This window comes from Pungitius pungitius, chromosome 4, assembly GCF_949316345.1.
Source record: "Pungitius pungitius chromosome 4, fPunPun2.1, whole genome shotgun sequence".
NCBI classification, from domain to species: domain Eukaryota; kingdom Metazoa; phylum Chordata; class Actinopteri; order Perciformes; family Gasterosteidae; genus Pungitius; species Pungitius pungitius.
The window spans coordinates 16,639,233-16,659,299 of NC_084903.1; the positions used below are offsets into that span (position 1 = coordinate 16,639,233).

Sequence of the window (20,067 nt, forward strand, 5' to 3'; positions counted from 1 at the left end):
AAAGTACAATATGTAACATTAGGAATTTGATTGCTTGTCTGTCATTGTATTAATCTGTCTATAATATATTGTTTATGGTGCATAATATCATTTTCTTTTTGGACTCATATCATAAAAAAATCATTCAATTCCTTGAATAGCAAATAATGAGAAAGCGACTGATTTGAGGTCCCTCCTAATAAGCATTAGGAGATGTCGTCTGCCATTTATTTGTAATACCATTTAGCACAAAGCCAATAAGTGTGGATGAGGTTAAATTAAGGTTGAGGTACTAAAGTACAAATCAATTCAGTTTATTTTTCTCTAAACTAATAGCAGCTTATAAACAAATCAGATATTCTATTTAGGCACTTCTACAGGTAATTTGCAATGGCTTGTTTAACATATCATGAATTGGCAGGCTAGGAAATTAGTAGAGGCAATATCTAGAGGGATGGAACCTGCCAAATGCAATAAAATAATGGAATGAAAAATGCTGTGAAAGTCATTTGTACCTTTTAAGTGCTGAATCTTTATTTTATATGGAGTATATACGTACGAATGTTCTGACAATCCTGTACCCTGTACTAGTCTTTTTACCATCATTCCAACAATACATACATTCACAACTTGGCTTACAGTAGACTTGATTATGTCAATTATTCAACTCTCACTCACCAGGTCGGCAGCCACTGCAGTCTTTTCCATAGCGTGTGGGGACACATACACACTGTCCTGTGGTGCTGTCACATATTGACCCAGTCACAGTTCCTCTGAGGTCACAAATACATGGCACACAGATGTGGGACAACCCCTCTGATAGGACACAAAACAGCAACATTAGAGACAGAAAAAAAGCTTTGCAGCAAAACAAAATGTTTTGACAATAAGTTGAAGTTACTGTAGTTACCCAAAATCCATTTGAATTCAATTACACTAAGCGTGCTGTATCTCAGCTGACTCTACTGGTCAAGAGCATGTCATCTGTCAAAGCTTTTGAGCAACTTTTAAACAATGTTGGCCTCGAATAAAAGACTGACTAAACTTAGAAGTAGCTTATGGTACCCTGTATGTGTAAGCTCTTGTAGTAGTTATTGGCACAGTTGGTACACCTGGCTCCCTCCACCCCTTCTCTGCACGGGCACTGTCCGGTCCACATATCACAAACACCCTCTGGCACAGTGCCATAGATGTCACATTCACACGGCAGACAGCCCAGGGAGTTCCGCTGCTCCAAAGTGTGGTAACCATGACGACAGGTGTCACAACGTGGGCCTTCCACATGGTCCTAAGAAAGACGGCACAACATAAAAGAGGTGGGTATTTTATAAGAAATGAGTGACCCAATGGCTACCAAGATAAGAATCTCCAATAAAGATATTGAACTAGTTAGTTACTTTATAAACTGTGTTAAATGCCACCAGGGTGTGGGTTTACAAATTAAGATAATAATCATTTTAAAATAGACGGATGAGCATTTAATATTTAAATGCTTCATCAGACCACTTATTTTGTTGTGCAGGTGCCGCCATTTTTAAAAATTGTATCCTGCTCTCAAACCATCTCTTATCTTCTCTCATATTCTTGCCATCAGCCTTGTAAATACTTATCGTCATCATACATGGCACCAGTGAACACCAGGACCATTACAAACTGAAGAGGAGTCTGTTAATAATTTTCCCATTATTGCAAAGTCCCTCACTGTTTTGAAAATAAAAAATATGTTCTTTTTAACTTGCCTTACACACACAATGTCCCGTGTGAGGATCACAGTCCGTCCCAGGTACTGTCCCTTCTTGTGAGCAGTTGCAGGGTGCACAGGATCCCTCCAGTTTTAAACCATATGAACCCCTGCCACAATAGTCACAGCGCTGCCCCCCCACCCCGGGCTTACACTCACACTGCCCCGCCTCAGGCTCACAAAACAGGCTGAGGGAACCAAGGGGGTTACAGTCACATGGGACGCAGCCGTCTGGGTGGGACAGGTTCCAATAACCAAACTCACAGCGATCACAAGACAGACCTGGAAAGAAATCAGGAGAGAGAGAAAGAAGGCATTTACAGAAATGTGTAGGAGAGGACACAGAGGGACCTGCGGGGAGAACCAAACGGATATAGAAATGAAATAAGTAAACTAGCATTTAGCCTCTCTCTGTTTCGCAGGCCTGCATGTGGATGTGGGTGTGTGTGTGTGCGCATGAGTGAGAGGGCTCGAAAAATGGTAGGCGAGTGTATAAAACTGCCATCATTAGGGCCAGGCCCTCTACATATGATGGATCACTCACCTAGGGCCAAACACTTAATTTCACAGAGCGAGAAAATAAATAAATTAAGCAACTACAAGAAAAGGAGGGGGGGCAGCGGGGGAGGTGGGGAGAAAACGGGGGAACAGAGAGATGAAAAAAAGGAAGCAAGAACATAATACAGAATTAAAAAATAAGCAAAGGTGAGTTAAGTTGGCTTAAAAATTATCATTTTGGAGTTATTCATTTTTAAAAGTTCCCCATTTGGTTTTGTTAAACAAATAAAAAATGAATAAATGAGAAAGCTACAATGAAACTTAAGTGTAAACATTTGAGGTTGCTATACATAGGTGTACATTCATGTGAAATGAATAGATGCACAGGTTCACTCCACTTATTGTTCTTTATACATTCATCTATTTATCTTGCATTTTGGTCCTGCATCTCATCAGTAAGACATAGAAACCAATGGTTTCTTAAATTGTGTTTTTCCAGTTCATAATTATCAAACTGATCACACTGTGGGAGGTTTCGTGGTTACAGCAGTAGCGGCAGTGCTGTTCTGTAAGGCTAGTTAAACTATGATATGCAGTGTGAGTGAGCAGGGCTTATTTGAATACGCCATAAGTATTCCACGACAGGCAATCTGTCCCTAAATGGATGCCTGGGGGCAACGCAGTCACCACAGCCATTTATGAGGGAGCGTGTGCTCGCATGTGGGTGTGTGAAAATGTGTGTGCACACACATGCATGCATGAGAAGCACATCTATACATCTGTGTTAGTGCACATGAGTGTGTGCTTGTCTGTGTGTGTCCTACTTAGTGTGCAGCAGACACCTGGCATTTCCCCTGGTCTGCCCACTTTAATGATTTTATAGATATGAATGTATTCCTCTCCATAGATCGTATTTCTAAATAGTGAAGTGAAGATGGGTCTGGGTGTGCATAACTGTGCGTGCGTGTTGGTGGTAAATATGTATGCTGACTGAATAATGTTTACAACACTAACACTGCTCTGATGTATTGTACTCCCCTCCACACACAGAAAAATAAGCTGAACGGTTTTAAAACTTTAATGTAAAAAGTTATATTTTGACACTGGGCTAGAAAAGTTGATATTTGGGAGGCCTGTTTTTGAAGAAAGTCTAAAAAAAAGATTAAAAGAATGAAAAGATGACAATAAAAATCAAAGAAATTGCAAATGCAAAATGTGTTACAAGACATTAGATCAGACTTGACTTTGTGTACGGGCCTGCACCAGTGCACGTTTGCATACGAGTGTGTTTTCAGGACTTGGCCCAACTCTTTTAACAGTAGCCAGGTACTTAACAGGCTCATGCATCACCATTTCAAACACTATTATGTACACACTGCACTCTGGCACCTTGTTATGAATGTGCATGTGTGTGTATTTTTGTCTGTGTGCACATATTTCCATTCTGTCCTTCTGTAGTGTGCCGGCAATTGCTCTACGCAAAGTATCAGCTTGGCGGTAATAAATTGCCATAATCAAATCTCATTTCGGAAAAATACCTGTGGGAGCAACCAAACAAACAAGGACAGAAAAAAAAAAATGAAAGTGTTTTGTTCTTGTAAGGAGGAGTGTGAAAAATAAAAGGGCTGCAGCAGTTTGTTTTAATCAACTTGGCATTGAATTAGAGAATTTAATACCAGCTTAGTCCTTCATGGTGTGCGTGTGCGCACACACACTGACGTATTTATGCACATGCGAGGAAACTCTTAGTATCATGCGACACATGCAATTACGCAGAGACAAAAGTGCCTGGACACACTGACACACATCCAGGGCACTCTTCCTCTTCCGTAGACATATACACAGACATAAAGAGACACTCTTAAGCACACTTACAAGTTTGCATACACGTGCCTGCACTCACACGCACAACCGTGGGCCCTAGATAGCGCGGCTTAGCAATAACCATGATGCGTTGAGTCGAGGACCGTTGGCTGGTTTTGCATTTCATACGAGCCGGCTCTTCAAAGACACTCAGGGGAGAGAGTGAAACCATTTATCACAAAGAGAAGCACAACGGCTGGAAGCACCCCCAGCAGAAAAGCCTGTTTATTTTGGCTGCAAAAACACTTTGGGGTTTGGTTCCATGTGTGTTTTTGTCTGTGTGTATGCAGATGCTTGGTTTGGCGTGTAGACACGGTGTATCCCCCTTTTACTTTTGTTTGCACACCGACGAGCAGCTGTGCCTGTGTATTAATTAAGAAGCCGTTACTGGACAGTTGCACCGAGTAACTGCTCCAAGGAAAAGCACAAGTTATCAACAAAATTCGGGAGGGACATTGTGTAAGAAACTATTTTAGGGAGCTGTTTTGGTCTTAAGAGATGATAAAGCCGTAACATCTTTTCTTGATCTTTATTGAATCCTCAATCACACTGAGGCTGCGTGGTTTGTACTTGTGGCATTTAGGGCGGTGGCATCTACTTCCTTGTGTTACACCGTTCTCCAAAAGATTCTCACCAGCAGGTGGAAAGAAGCAATTCTAACACATGCAGTGAAATGCATTGGCAACCAACCCACACATATTTCACCGACATAAAACACCAAAACAGAAATTACAAGTTTAAAATCGTACTAGTTTCAATGTTTTTGTCAGGGGTTGGTTTACCTGTGATATGGGGTTTACAGTGGCACAGCCCTGTGTCCTGGTTGCAACTGGGATCATCTGTTGAGGTGTTGATGATGCCATCGTCACTGCAGTTACAGCGGGTGCAGCCATTTGGGTTTGAAGCTTTTAGACCATACCAACCAGGCAAACAGTCTGCACATCGCTGACCTGTTACTGCAGCCTTACATGGACACTGACCCCCTGCCTGGGGGTGAGGTACAGAGGGTGAGTAGGAAAAACACAGGCTTTTATGGAACTTGAAAACATCAAAATAGTTTAACTGGTAATGCAAGGGTATCAACGGTCATCAACATTTAACTGTTGGTGTTTACCTGGGCACACTCCATGCTGCTGTTGACAGTCCCAGCAGTGTTGCATTTACAAGGCTGACACAAATTAACTGAAGTGGTATCAGCTCCTGCTTGCTTGAAAAATCCAGGTGCACACAGTTCACAGTTCTTACCTGAGACAGAAACACGGGGAGACAGAGCAAGACATTCAAGAGAACCAGCCGAAATCATGCAGTTGTGAAGAGAGATCAAAGTTTACGTTCTCATTGGGAAAGTAGTTTCACTTTAAATGCAAATGACACACAGCTGACATATATTAAATTAGATAATTAAACACTGCATAACCACCCTCCAAATGAACACAACAATCACTTCTCAATAATGAAGATAAAAATCCCCCACCATATGTCAGCCTGTTACCTGTGAGAAGGTGTTAAAGAGTTAGCATCTGTATTTGTTGGAACTATACTACAATGACTTAAATTGTATTTGTCTCTGTTTTACACAAATCACACATCCACACTATATATACACTTACTATTAGTTACTATCCATCTTTACATGGCTGAGTAAAAAGACACTTCACAGGTTAACATTTGGTCATTATAAAACATCTGAAACCTATTGACATCTGCTCTGTAAATGTTTCAAGATATTGTTTAAATGACTAATGTTGATATTATGAAATGCTCACATGCTAATTAGCTAACTTTTAATGAGTGTTTACCCGTGGTGTTGTGCATGCAGTTGTCACAGACGCCTCCTCCTCCTCGATAGTGCTCATCTGGCTGCTCATCGGCTCGGACATCATAATGACAGGTGGAGGCGTGGCCGTGACACTGACACGACCGGCAGTTCATGGGCTGGAGCTGGTCCCCTGATTTGAAAGGCTTGTCGTTGTAGAGCGGCGCACAGCGCTGGCACTGTGGAAAATCACTGTCATTTACTGTATGTAAATGAAGCTGTTTGTATTTGTTTAAACCACAAGAACATTGTTATCAGGGATTCCTACATTACATTGTCATTTTAATCAGCCGTAGTAATAACACTATTGAATGTAATGAAGTTTTATTGGATGCACTACTTGTACATTTAAAATGAATTCATGTTTGAGGTAAAAACTCCAAAAATAAGAAAACCCAAGAAATTAGGAATTTCTACAAACATTGGTATTTAGTAGATATATAAAAGAGGTATCAAACTGTACACTTGCTGTGTAGATGGAAAAATGGTCCCATGACAGTGAAGTGCTTTCTTTCATGGAACAAAGAAAGAATGACAGAGGGGGAAATATAACGACAGAAAAATCAGTGGCCCATGCAACTCTAAATCTAAAGAGAGAGAAGAATAATACACGTAACTGAATAGAAGACACAGAGGTATTCACTACCATATAATAAAGAGCCAGTACATTCTATCTCTCTCACACACACACACACACACACACACACACACACACACACACACACACACACACACACACACACACACACACACACACACACACACACACACACACACACACACACACACACACACACACACACACACACACACACACACACACAGCAGAGGGAAATCAGACTGCTAATGAGGAGTGACTTTCAACAGCCAGGGCTTTCACACAGGCTCACTTTCATGTCAAAATAAACATACCAAAGTGTGTGTAGAGGAGGAGGAAGGCAAAAAAGTGACATAAAAAATGCATTTTTCTGTAGCACACAGCAGCAGAGGCAAGAATCAGCAAGTACAAGCCCTTTGATTTTGTTCAGCAGTCAGTACAAATTATGGTGGACAAGGGGGGCATCAAATGGCTGGATTAAAAATGTATTAAAAAACACAGGAGTTCCTCCCATGTGTGACACATGCAGACCTGCACTGGGCCCATTATGTATGACACACAGAGGAGGGGGCTGGGGGGGAGCTGGGGGGGGGGGGGGGGGGTATAAAAAGAGAGGGAAAGGCTCCTACTTTGTATATGAGAGAAAAGGGGGAGGAGGTATGGCAAAATGAAGGAAACCGATGAACAGAAATGAGGAAAGCCCCTTTGTGTTTAAAGATTAAGACAGAGAGACAATAAATAGAGATCACAACAATCAACAAGTGTGTAAGCGGGAGATGTGGAGCCGAGACGCAAGACAAAGAGATAAAAAATAAGCATCCCTCTTAGTAAGTGAAGAAGACAAAAGGCCCCACGTGTATTGCAGTGACAAGACATGTCTCAGGAACCAAACATCTATAATTATGGCAACTTGTGGAGTCGCATAAATATTCAATGCTTCTCACCAAAATGCATTTGGTGTATCCTTAGTGTCAGATAAATATTTTGAAAGCAATTCTGTCGAAATATTTGCAGGGTTGCGTATTTCAATGATACATGATGCGAATTTGAATTTGACATGCCATTGAAATCATATCTTCCATATATCACTGTGTTTTTTATTGATTATCCAACAACATTCATGTTTGCACCACATTGAAAGTAACACATTTTAGGATGGGTTGTCCAAAAGAATATTTTGAAAACGGTAAAAAAAAAGAGGACTGTCTGGAAAAGACAAATACACTTACCCTCAAATGAAGGATAAAAGAGGGGTCTGGCAGTCTGTATAGTTTGTGTCAGTGTGTATGTGTGCAAGTGTGTGTGAATCCAGAGCATTAATACCCTGTTGGGTGATTATTAAAAGGATCTAATGAAGCAGCATGAGAATCTCTAGAGTCATGATATATGCAAACATACACACACATGAGAGAAAAAGAAACACACTCTCACACACACACACACACACACACACACAGCAGGTGTCTTGGGACCTGTAATTCCACAGGAGCGCTGGTATGTTTGCATGTTGCCGTTTGAAAGTCTGTCTCCTGCTCGTCTCTCGGTCATGCTGCTGTGCTTCAATTGCATCTATTGTCATACCTACAGAAACGTCCTGCCTCCCTGTTAGGCCGTGCTGCTTCTTCCTTTCTGCCTAACCGTCTTGGTTTTTGCCTGCATGTCTGTCTGCGGCCCCCCCCCCCCCAAAAAAACGTTTCACCTATCAAAAGGGTACTTTTCTGTCTGCGCTCCGAACAGAACGCTCTCACCACATCTCACTCTTCGTCTCATCCGCCGGGGGATGAGTTGAAGAGTTCTCTTCTCCTGTATCTCCCTCCCTTTTCATTCCTCTTTCGTCTCCTCTGTGCCTCCTTGTTCTTCCCATCCTTCCTTCCTCTTCTATCTGCTCTCTTTCTGAAAAACAAATCACCCTGTACATCTCTCTGGGCTCTTTTTCCTCACTCGCTTCCCCCTTTCTCTACCGTCCCCCAACTCTTGTTCTCATAGCCACGGCAAGTATGTGAGTGGGAAATATTACCATACCAAATGAAAGGGAGAGGATTTTTTTATTCCTTCTCTTTTCATTCAACATTGCGTTACCTTCCCTCTCTCCCAGCCTGCTAATTAGTCCAGGGACTGGTGTTTGGGAGTTAAAAGAAAACGGCACACGTTCATTCTCTTCTTCATACAAAAGATTTTGATGGTGCTCCATCATCTGCCTGCAGTGCCAGCAGCAAAAAAGGACGGCACATACTGTAGAATGAGTGTAAATGGATTTCATTCTATTGCTTTTATTCTTCTGTAAGTAGCCTCTCATTTCTCATACTGTAAGAAGTTCATTACAAAACTGAGTTATTTATTATTTTTTCGCTGATAAGGCACCATTGTCACTAATAGACAGTCTGAGTTTAAACTACTAAGCTGTATGTTAAAGCAATTCATACAGGAGATTAAAGTAAGAGAGACACTACCGACTGACATGGGGTTGTTTTCTGAACATTTTTGTAGTCCATTTCTTAATGAGACATTAAATAAGACTTCAGCCAAAATTAAATCACAAGAAAGAAAAGGGTGACTGAAAAAGACCTCATTAATGATGTTATAATTTTGCAGATGTAAACTACACATATATATATATATATATATATGGAGTTTCCTGTTTATTTATAAAGTTAAAGTTTTTCTTTTCTCTTTTCTTGTTCAATGAAAAAATGTGTGTGTCAATGTATGTGCGTCTAGTGGACAGTGTTGTAAAGAATGGGATCTTATTTTTACTGCGAATGTCTGACAAAATCTGCTGAGTGTGGAGTCTACTCTAATGGATATGTGGACATTCAGATGGCCTGTCACAAGTGTGTGTGTGTGTGTGTGTGTGTGTGTGTGTGTGTGTGTGTGTGTGTGTGCACATGTTAATCTGCTGGGCCAACTCATCTTATCCTAAATACCATGACCAATTTCACGCTCTCATTGGAAAGGTCGTGCCACTGGGGTGTGTGTGTGTGTGTGTGTGTGTGTGAGAGCTACACACCGTGTTGTTTGTACCTGAAGTTAACCCGGTTAGCCCCAGCGTGGGTGAAAATCTGCTGTTGAGGCAGACTTTGGCAACAGAGATCTGGGATACCACTACTTAACGTCACTAGCCATCAACATCTATGACACTCACACAGATGGAAACACAGGAACACAGAGAGTGCATTTCCAAACTTACATTCAAAGACATATCCACAATGAACAACAATTCACATAGAACTTAAAAAACGCATACAAAATCCTCAAACATTGAGGATTGTTAATGTTGAAGTCCAGAGTCAATCAATCAAGACTCTAGCCGCACATGGTCTAATGCAACGAGCCCTCGGGGCTCAGGATATTAAGCAAAAATACAACTGGCTTAAAAGAAAGGTAGTGTGGATTTTTTTTTACTTCTTGTCACAATTATACATTTTAATTTCTACTCATTTTCAAGAAACTTACCAGCACACTACTGGTAACCACTCTTTTTGCATTATTTGTTGTATTGTTGTTTACAATTTCTGCGGTGCAACACACTTTGTAAATCACCATCTTCCTTCCTGATTCCGATACCTAAACTCATAAATCCCTCTCAAATATTTAAAACACCTCCTTAAACAATTCGATTTCCTCCCTAAAAACGACCTTTCACAAGATTACATTTAAATACATTAAGATGATGCAATCTGATTCTGATCATACAACAGATAATACAGCATGTGACGTGCTGTACAATACAATGTATGATATAGCTTCCAGACAAGAGTGAATCCATCAGCTTGCGAGGGAGATGTACGGAGACGGACTGACAGAATGAGAGATCAACTCTGACACAGAGTGCACATAAGAAAGAATCAAAAGAAAGAATGAGAAAGTGGGCGTGTGCGCGCGTGTTTGTGTGCCTGTGTGTTTAAGTGCGTGTGAGAGTTTAAGTGTGGGTCTTCCAAAGCCCCCGTTGATCATCTTGACACATGTCTGAGCATTTCTGTCACTTTAATGTCACTGTGGAAATTCTGCAGATTAGTACAACATCCGTCATGGTGCCCGGCCGATCCAAGTCAACAGAAGGCATGCAATATTAAACGCTCATATTCCCCACAGCCTTTCATGCTCCAATATTACAGAGGCAGAAGAAAGGTCCTGAATATTCACTCAGCGAGATGACATGGACAGGCTTGGAAGAAAAGTGCACACACGCACACACAGATGATCACGTAAAAGGACTTTGTTCAGACACCTACATATACGGCACACACTCATTCACACAGTGGTCTTTCACAAAAGTGAGACAGAAAGACAAATGGAAGAAAGACGAGTGAAGCATGAAAAACAATGTTAAACAGAAATGAATTAAATACTTAGAAAGCGAGGCAAAGCGGAGTGAGGGGGAGCAGAGACCACGGCGGAGTGAAATGAAGCGAGAGACAAACAGACAGAAAGAGAGCTGATTAGAGATGCATGCTGAGGGAATGTCATTGTTCTAGTCGATTTGAGACATTATTTCAACTGAGACCCAAGAGGGAAAGAGAGTATGAGAGAGAGAGAGCGAACGATTGACAAAGAAGTGAATGGAGGGACCAAGAGAGATGAAAGCGAAAAGTGTCAAATGAAAGAAGAAATATATGTACTTTTTGTCTGCAATACAGCAAACCTACATTGTATGACAAACTCTATTTTAGGAGTTCATTTAAGAGAAAAACTTGAATGCATGGGTGTTTGCAAAGGGTTTTTCTCATTTGGGTTTGAGAGTACGCGAGACAAGCAAGGAACAGGTGCTGGTTGGCAGCTCTACTTCTTTACTGATGTCCTCTGTCTGAAGCACGCACGCACGCACGCACGCACGCACACACACACACACACACACACACACACACACACACACACACACACACACACACACACACACACACACACACACACACACACACACACACACACACACACACACACACACACACACACACACACACACACACACACACACACACACACACACACACACACACACACACACACACACACTAATAGAGGGACGCGGGTGCATGAATGATACATTAGCAGTGAATAATGCAGGCTGTCCTGTGCTACAGTGAGGTGGAGCAGTCACACTGAACTTTTCACTGCTGACCGACCAGAGCCCTCTTTGGGGTGATGCCTACTACGACCTGGCAAGTTGGATTAGCTTTGGTCGCAAGCAAAGGCCCACTCCTGAGGTGGTGGTTAACATCAAACTCGACTGAAATTAAATTGTAAACCGGCATACTGCAGCCTACCGGTATGCAAAGAGGTGCTTTGGATAGTGCTTTTGGTTTACCACAACATTATGGCAATGGTGCCACAGTACTACAGAGGCAACCGTGACAAGAAACTATCACAGAACTGTGAAATAGGCTTTTGAATTCCAAATAATTAACCCAACCATTATTTTCTAGTTCAACTGTAAACCACCGTTAAAGCAGGTTTATGTAGGATTACACCGATTCATACGGACTTCAAACACAAACCAAGTCCCCTTGTCTCTCCAACTATATCGCTTTGTGAACACACAAACAAACCACTTTAAAATGTTCTAATCAGCATTCAGAAAGCTTAGTCGTTCTAGGTTTAGTCAATGTGAAAGCAAGCAGACTATTAGACTAGATTAGAGTTTTAGAATAGAGAAGTGACCCACTGTAAATCTAATTGAAAATGTCTTCGACACCACATATTCAGTTATCATAAATCACACAACCCCTCCAGCCGTCCCGTGCCAATAAGGCTGATGTAAGCTGTCAGTTATTTACAACTTTAACAGCATTAAGTGTATTGCCTGATTTAACAGTCTGACCGCACTGATAGCTGTCTAAAATATCCGGTTCAAAGCAGAACCGCCTGGCACCACAGGTAAACAGCATGTGTCCAAAGGCATAACAGTTAGTGCCACTCAATTTCTCAAAAAAAGAGGAAAAAACATTATTTTACAAGGAAGAGTTCTAGTTAATGTGTTTGGGTCTTCATAATTTATCAGAGAAGTCACTTTAATGTCCTCAAGAAGAAAACTGCTTAATTAAGACCACGAGGACTCTCTCCACAGGGGGACCCCTCTGTGCTCAGTGTTTGTGTGTGTGTTTATATGCTTGAACATGTAACGAAATTACTAATATTGATATTTGTGAATTCAAAACACCCAGTGAAAGCAAACCAATGAAAAACATTCATGTGAGTGGAACATGACCCTCTAAAGTCCTCACAGAACTAACGAAGGGTGAGTGAGGTCCAACACCACACTTACACTTGGTGGTAATACTACACATCGGCCTTTTGTGTGTACTCACATTGTTGCCCTCCGTGTGGCTCTCGGGCAGACACAGGCAGCGGTAGGGCGTCACACTTGTATCGCAATAGTCTGCATGGCCGTGACACTCACATCTGGCCAGATGATAGCAACAAGGAGAAAAAATGTGTGCAAAATTGATTTAAAAAGAAATTCTGACGACAATGAAAATACAATAACAAAAGCATACAACCGTCCCTTCAAAGTTTCTGTTCCCTTTCACCTTCATTTCGACACAGTGTGAAACTAGTTTGGACATCCACTGAAATTGAGCATTTAAATTTTTCTGTAAAAGGCTATGACATAATTATTATGAAAATATATTGTTTACTCCATTTTTCTTAAAAGAAATTACAGGAATTAAAAAAAAAACAATATTTAGGATAAACAAGCTTGACCATTATTCAAGAGTTCTGACAAAGTATATTCTGAATGACATTACTGTGTGACAATATTGTGTGGCAATTTGATATAAGAGGCACTTTTTTCTAGAATGTAGGACAAGCGATGCTCATAAGAGCCAACAAAAGACCCAAACTTAGGTTATGAGTGTGCTCGCTCTCACCAACACGTTTACATGCATGAAAATTAATGAAAACAGAATTGGAAAAAGAATAAAAGAGAGCGGGGAGAGACGGGGAGGGAGGACGAATACACAGATGAGATTTCAGCAGCTCTGAATCTCTGTTTCCACCACTTCACTGTAACAAGCTACTAATTAAAACAGCTTAGAGGGAGGGGGAGAAAGAGTTAGAGATGATTGCCTCCTGCATAATCCTGTAATTACCACAGTCATAAAAAACAGTCACTCTGTCAGTCTAATGAAGAGATGTGTTCACAAGTACTCTCCGAAAGCTCTGCTGAAACTCAACAGTCTGTGTGGAAATATCTTTCTGGATGTCGAGCTCAGACGTTTTTAAGGAATCAATACTGAAAAGATCTTCAAGAGTGTCTGTCAACTTATTAGGCCATGGCAATTACCAAAACAGACAAATAGGGCCGTTAAAGTGTCAAAACCAAAAAAAAGATTCTTATGCTGGTTCTTACGCATTACTTAGTACGATTATAAACACAGAAATTTTCAATTGTTAAGCCAGAATATCAGATTATGAATAATAAATAAATCCAGGCATCAATTTTAAGATTAGATATATATTTAGCTTAGTTTGAAGCTGGAGGATTCGAATGTATACTTACCTGTGTGTGATTCAAATGTGAGACATTCATTAAATAACATACAATAACTGTAATTCAAATACCATAGAGGGATCTCATGATGTGTATCTTACCTGCCACTGATGGTGATCTCATTGATGGCGAATAATCTGTGTCGCTGGTTCACCCCGTCTGCCACGGTGTGGTACTGTCCACTCAAGTGCATCCTGACCTGGGTGGCTTGTACCATCTTCTGGAGGGCAGGGGTGTTGTAAAAGTCACTATAGCCTGGTCTGAGGTTTGGCTCGGGGGTCAGAAGGCTAAATGTGATGTTACCTCCTGAGAAGGGCACGTTGCTGGGACACAAGAAACATAAAACACATTAACCATTAGTTTAAATAAAAGCATAAAATGATATAAAAATAGAAAAGAACCAAGAATCAAGTTATAATATAAATATAACATATAAATAAAACATATTTTGGTATAAACCTTAAGTCCAGTATCAGCTAGGATATAGTTTATTAAAAAGTAAACAGCAAAGTCAATCATGCGGCACACGTGCTAGTGCAAATCTAAAAGGTTAATTTGGTTCCAGCTCTCACTTGTTTTGCACCATACAGTTAATCTCATAAAAAAAATGTTTAGCCGACTATCTGTACATACAGACAAGACAAATGAATCAGTTACGACACTTCAGGACCAGCACTGTAATTGAGTGGTATGAAAACACCTTAAAGTGGCATGCTTGAATTTATCTTGCCAGACACTCAAGCAGCCTCATAGGAGGCAATGTCTCTTGCGTAATTAAAAAAAGAACTTGAAAAAAAAAACATCAATCAAGATCAAAGACAGAGCTCTTTTTGATAAAATGATCAACCGCTAAAGTCACAGAGGTTCAATTGCTCTCATGCCAATTTAACTAACACAGTATGGGATATCACTTGTCAGTCAAATGAAAAAGGAGCAATGACTTCACAATCTGTGATCTACTCATACCGGTTCTATTGAGTGCCAACAAGGCCTTGATACAAACAGCTATGCCAAGATTTAGTGTGTTAGATTGTGTACAGTGTGTGTGTGTGTGTGTCTGTGTCTATATTGTGTGTTCTGAGGCCAGTTTTCAACCAAGTGCAAATGAAAGCCTGTTAGTGGTCATGTGCCAGACAGCGCTGTAGGTGGGTAGCTTCATAAACCTGGTCACTGTGAGAGTGCATGATTGTTAACTGTTTGTGTGTGTATGATTTTAGTACATGTTTGCATGTGTGCATATACTTTTGTATTTAGTCTTGCCAGTCATTTCTGTGTAATCTCCTCTGGTTTTAAGAGGCCATGACCACCCAACAGAATACAGATAGCACATGTGGTTCTGCTGTGGGGAGAATACCAAAAACAGAATAATTATTTTCAGTGTATATTTTCAGTTTATATCAGTTTTAAATGGAATGATTCATTCAGCTAGAGAGTCCATCCCGGCAGCAGATTTGGGGTTCACAGGGTTGAGGGTCAACTTTAGTGTTTTCTTTTCTCTTTGGGACACATAGATAAATAATATTATTAATTAATGTTGTCCATATGGGTGTTTATACGAGCACATTAGCAAATCACATAATGACAAAAGCATTTTGAATTATTTACGTGTAAACTGTAGACAAAAAAAGATGTGTACAGTATTGTATATTGGTTTCCCTTTTACCAGAATGATAGAAATTACTAACTATTTTGCACCCGGCCACCCTGTTAGAAAAACTCCCTTTTAATCATGACATGACATTACTTTTCCATACACAGTGGTACCTACCTGGGCAGCTGCAGACAGTTGACAGAGTCCGGTCTCAGTAAAGGCCCGTTGTTTGGCATTTCAAACACACTGCAGTTTCTGGCCATGTATTGCCAGTCCGACCAGGGCTGATCTGTCGAGGTGTCACTCTCGAGCACTGTGAGGTCATGCCTCCGTCTCTGGATCAGAACGGACTCGGGCAGGAGCCCACCAAACTGTACTATGACATAGAATATCTGGAGGAGAAGAGTATTCATTTGGATTTACAATAACCCATAACAAGCATTTTGGTCTTGATATGAATAGTATTCTAAAAGGGAGGTCAGGTGCCGTCTTACAAATGGTAAAAATGATTTTGCTCATGAGTCATTAATTGTGTTTCAGTGTAGACAACCGAAAAATATGATGATAATAATAATAATAACTATAAAAACAGACAGCCCTCATACAACAAATCGGCACATATTCACATGAACACAGACACACAAGTAGTCTCCCACAACACATAATCCTTGCCTGTGTGGGTATGTGTGTTAAGTGTTATCTGCCCCACTACAGTGTGGGCTGGGACACTGGGTTACACAGCGGGGAGCGCATAAAGCCCCCACCAACCCTCCCCCACAAACACACACACACACGCACGTACAAAAACATACACACAAACAACCAGGACTTCAGAAAGTGTCTTTTATCTGGGGACTTGAGCTACCACGTCCTGATAGCTCCCAAAATCCTGCCCACACTCACATACACACTTTAGAGAGAAGAGGGACGACTCTCTTAACAGGCCCAGTGTCGACGGCGCCCAAATCCAGCAATATCGCTCAGTCCCTCTGCTCTCCTGTCTATCTCGCTGCAGTGCTCAGAAAGAGGATGAAACTACAGTCCACTGCACGTACAGGTGCGAGCAGATAAAAGCTGTACAGAGCCTCAACAGCACACTCCAAAAGGAAAGTGTTAAGTTGAATGTCCAACCAGAAGTAACCCACCATGAATGAGCAGGCAGGCTGGGTCCTACATTCCTCTAATCAACACCTCACACATACTTTAACATTATGGTATTAATGTATCATAAGCTGACCACATAAAGGCAAGAACTTTTCAACACTGTGCATTCATTGCTAATTAAATATTGAGTGAAGCATATTGCAGAGAGCACCTTTAGAAGAACCATTCTGTTTCATATAGTCAATAGAAAGAGATTTTTTTCTGTCCCGTAGATATGAGTAGGTAGTTAACTGAACATAAGATTATTAAATCTTATTTTCCGCTTGCATTGCCTATCTCTATCAATCTCTAGGTCAGTATTGTTGAAAAAGATGGGCGTTTGTGCTCGGTTGGTGTGTAGATGTGTTACCTGGTATTGTCCATTCGCCAAATTCACGGTAATAGTGACTCCTTCATCCAGTTCCTGTGTGGTCATGATCTTAGAAAGCCATGTGGTTCCCATGTCCTGATCATTGATGTAGCTTAGTGGATGGGCATTAAGGTTAAGTCTTAAGACTCTGTCATTGGTGGTGTCCTCAACCCCATTGGGAATGCAGTATCTGTTAACGGTGGAAGTATCTCAACTGTACATTAGTGGGAAAATACTTTTATTTTATTTTGCAACAGCAACACTGAAGAGTGAAACTTTGGGGACATTAAGAAATAACAAAAGGCAGGCAGAACAAAATAAAAACTACAGTTCACTTTTAAGGTTATGGTAGTGTACCTCTCAACCAAAGGGTGTACTTTGGGGTGACTGGGAGGACAGCGACACTCTGACTGGGCATGGAGTTTGGGCAGGACCCCCGAGTACACCTCCACTATTTCCCTGTTGAATCAAGAAACGGCGTATTATAGAACTCCGAGGTAAAATAAAAGTTAAAAATGAAAAAAACAGGAAACAAGGATTCCTAACATGTGGGGTATGAACTCGTAATACAATTGTGAAGTGAAGGAATGATGAACAACACTGACAGTGACCCAACAGGGCTTTTTAATAACTTAGTTTGAGATACAAAGACCTGTTGATGGGCCTTTGACTAAGCATTTAGTGCAAACTGGAAAATCAAAGGAACAATTTGAAAACTCAATCTTTCATTCTGTCCTAACCCAATCTTGATGAGAGAGACTTGTAAGCTCCCAGTCCTGACTGTGTGCAGTGAATCACCGGTAAGGATAACACTAATTGCCTTGTATTGAATTCTCAGGAAAATCCTCTGGAAGCAGTATGGATCTTAAGATGCAACGATTAGCCTTCCCCATCCTTCCTCTCACCATCTTTCCCTTTATCGCTCCATACAGCTCCTCTATCCGTGCTACTTTAATCTATACAACACCTCTGTCTATTTCTCTTTATTTCTATCCCGTCTACGCTTTATTTAATCTCTCCTTTGCTAACATTTCACTTCCACTTCCTACGCCAATCATGGTTACCTTCCTTCTTTTCTTTCTCTATACTATCCTTTGGCCCTTCTGTGATTCTTCTTTCTCTCCACACCGCTGCTCATTACATGTCTCACCGACTTACTCTATCCAACTCACCTGTTGGTCAGAGCGACAGGATAAAATCTAAAGTCCTGCATCCGTCCAATGAACTGATTAGACCCTGTAGAGATGAAGAGAGGGGAGAAGAGAACATAAAGAGGGCGTTAATGGGTTTGTACCGAAGGCAGCGAGTGAGAGGATTTCACAGTGTTTAGTAGATTATCTTATCAGTTTCTTGATAACAGCTAAGTGAGGCTGCCAGCAGCTGCTTATAATGGCCAAGTTCATGATACATGGACAAACATGATCGGCCCCAGCTCACATTTGCTTCCACTAGAGAGCAGCAGGGCTTACAAGGACTAATTCATTAGCGTGGTTTAAGACCGGGGCCAAAATAGGTCTGTCTAGGGACAACCAAGTTAGATAGAAGGATTAAAAAAAGAGAAACCCCAGGTGTGTTTCCTCATTCCTTCTTTTAGGTGGTCCTCTTATCAAACACGTCTGTACATTGAATCAACTGCAAATGTAAACGCTTAAATAGTTGGTACATAATAAATATATTGTCCTTGATAGTTTTTTTCCAAATACACTGTTGATTCAATGATATAATGTATCAAATGTGTCAATTTGGAGCACTTTCCTTGAGAAGCAAAATCAGGTGCTTTCTAAAAACAATGAATGACATATTTTATTTATAATAAATGTACAAAAGGGTTTGATAAGTGACAACACGTGTTTTAGCAGGAAAACGAAAGGAGGGTGTCTGGCTGGGGTTGATAAGAATAAGGATCTGCAATAAGCTAAATACAAATACGTTGGACAAGAAATGAAACATATCACAAATATGCCAAGACAACAAAGTCTCAAGCAAACGTAAACTAGAACATCTCAAACTCATGGGTACAATGTCCAGACACACATGTGGATACTGGCCTGCAGACAAGAAACACCATCAAACGTCTAAATGAACACAGGCAAGTCCCCAACTCATCTCCACACACAACCATCCATACGTGACATTGTTGGACAGAATATAAGATGGGGATTGGGGTCAAAGAGAGCCGGAGTCTTTTAGTGTCCAACAAACTTCTATCTAGTTTGACAAGAACTCTTAGAAGACGGATAACGTCTCTCAGCATCGACAGAACCCCTGCCATGTCTAGCTTTTTCTGTGAAGGTGTGTGTGTGCTAGAGGCCTCCTCTAACACACCCTTCCGTGGGCATCCTCACTTTAGAGAATCGGGGTGGATAAGTGTGTACGCATGAGTGTGTGTATTTGCATTTGAGAGAGGCTTTGCCATGTTTTGGCCCAACTACAGTGTGAGCGTTTGTGTGTGTTGGAGGGGTGTATGTGTGTGTGTTAAAACAAAGAGTGTTATGAGATGTAAGTGTGTTCGAACAGTGTGTGCTTGTGCAGCCGTAGGCTTTGGCTCAGGATTTCTTTAGCGTGTGGAAATGGGATTATGCCTTCCTCTGAAAAGCACTCTCCCTATTGTTACCGGGATGACTCAAGGTTTAAGCCTTAATTCTCTCTTCTGTCTTCCAGCTCTACGTTTCAGTTCCTGTCATCCGTCGCTCTCAGTTTCCTCTTGTGTTTTTGCGTTGTTAGAACTGATAGTTAATACAGGCTACAAGGAGTTGTGTGAGCCTTTTGTCTAGTTTTTTTCTGCCTGTCCTTCACTGGTGTCGTTTCCATCGTGGCATGAGCCACAGCTCATTACAGAATGGACAACATTCAATGGTTTTTCCTGAAAGACAATTCAGACCATAAATGGTATCAAACAGTACTGTTGTTGAAACTGATCATGTCATCTGCTCTTTGACATCGTATTGCTGTACTTATCAGACACACAGTTTTAAG

General features: G+C 41.0%; 1 protein-coding gene across 1 annotated transcript in view; it reads right to left on the reverse strand.

Annotated features, from left to right (window-relative positions):
* ush2a (Usher syndrome 2A (autosomal recessive, mild)) overlaps window positions 1-20,067 on the reverse strand; it is a 155,065-nt gene that overhangs the window by 118,452 nt on the left and 16,546 nt on the right. Inside the window, exons 7-18 of the mRNA XM_062561810.1 lie at window positions 18,264-18,327; window positions 17,449-17,550; window positions 17,092-17,281; window positions 15,756-15,970; window positions 14,089-14,310; window positions 12,801-12,894; window positions 5,881-6,076; window positions 5,196-5,326; window positions 4,864-5,068; window positions 1,719-2,002; window positions 1,045-1,267; window positions 658-795 (exon numbers count right to left, since the gene is read on the reverse strand). Of these exons, the coding sequence (XP_062417794.1) occupies window positions 658-795; window positions 1,045-1,267; window positions 1,719-2,002; window positions 4,864-5,068; window positions 5,196-5,326; window positions 5,881-6,076; window positions 12,801-12,894; window positions 14,089-14,310; window positions 15,756-15,970; window positions 17,092-17,281; window positions 17,449-17,550; window positions 18,264-18,327 (2,064 nt within the window). The remainder of the gene's footprint in view (window positions 1-657; window positions 796-1,044; window positions 1,268-1,718; window positions 2,003-4,863; window positions 5,069-5,195; window positions 5,327-5,880; window positions 6,077-12,800; window positions 12,895-14,088; window positions 14,311-15,755; window positions 15,971-17,091; window positions 17,282-17,448; window positions 17,551-18,263; window positions 18,328-20,067) is intronic.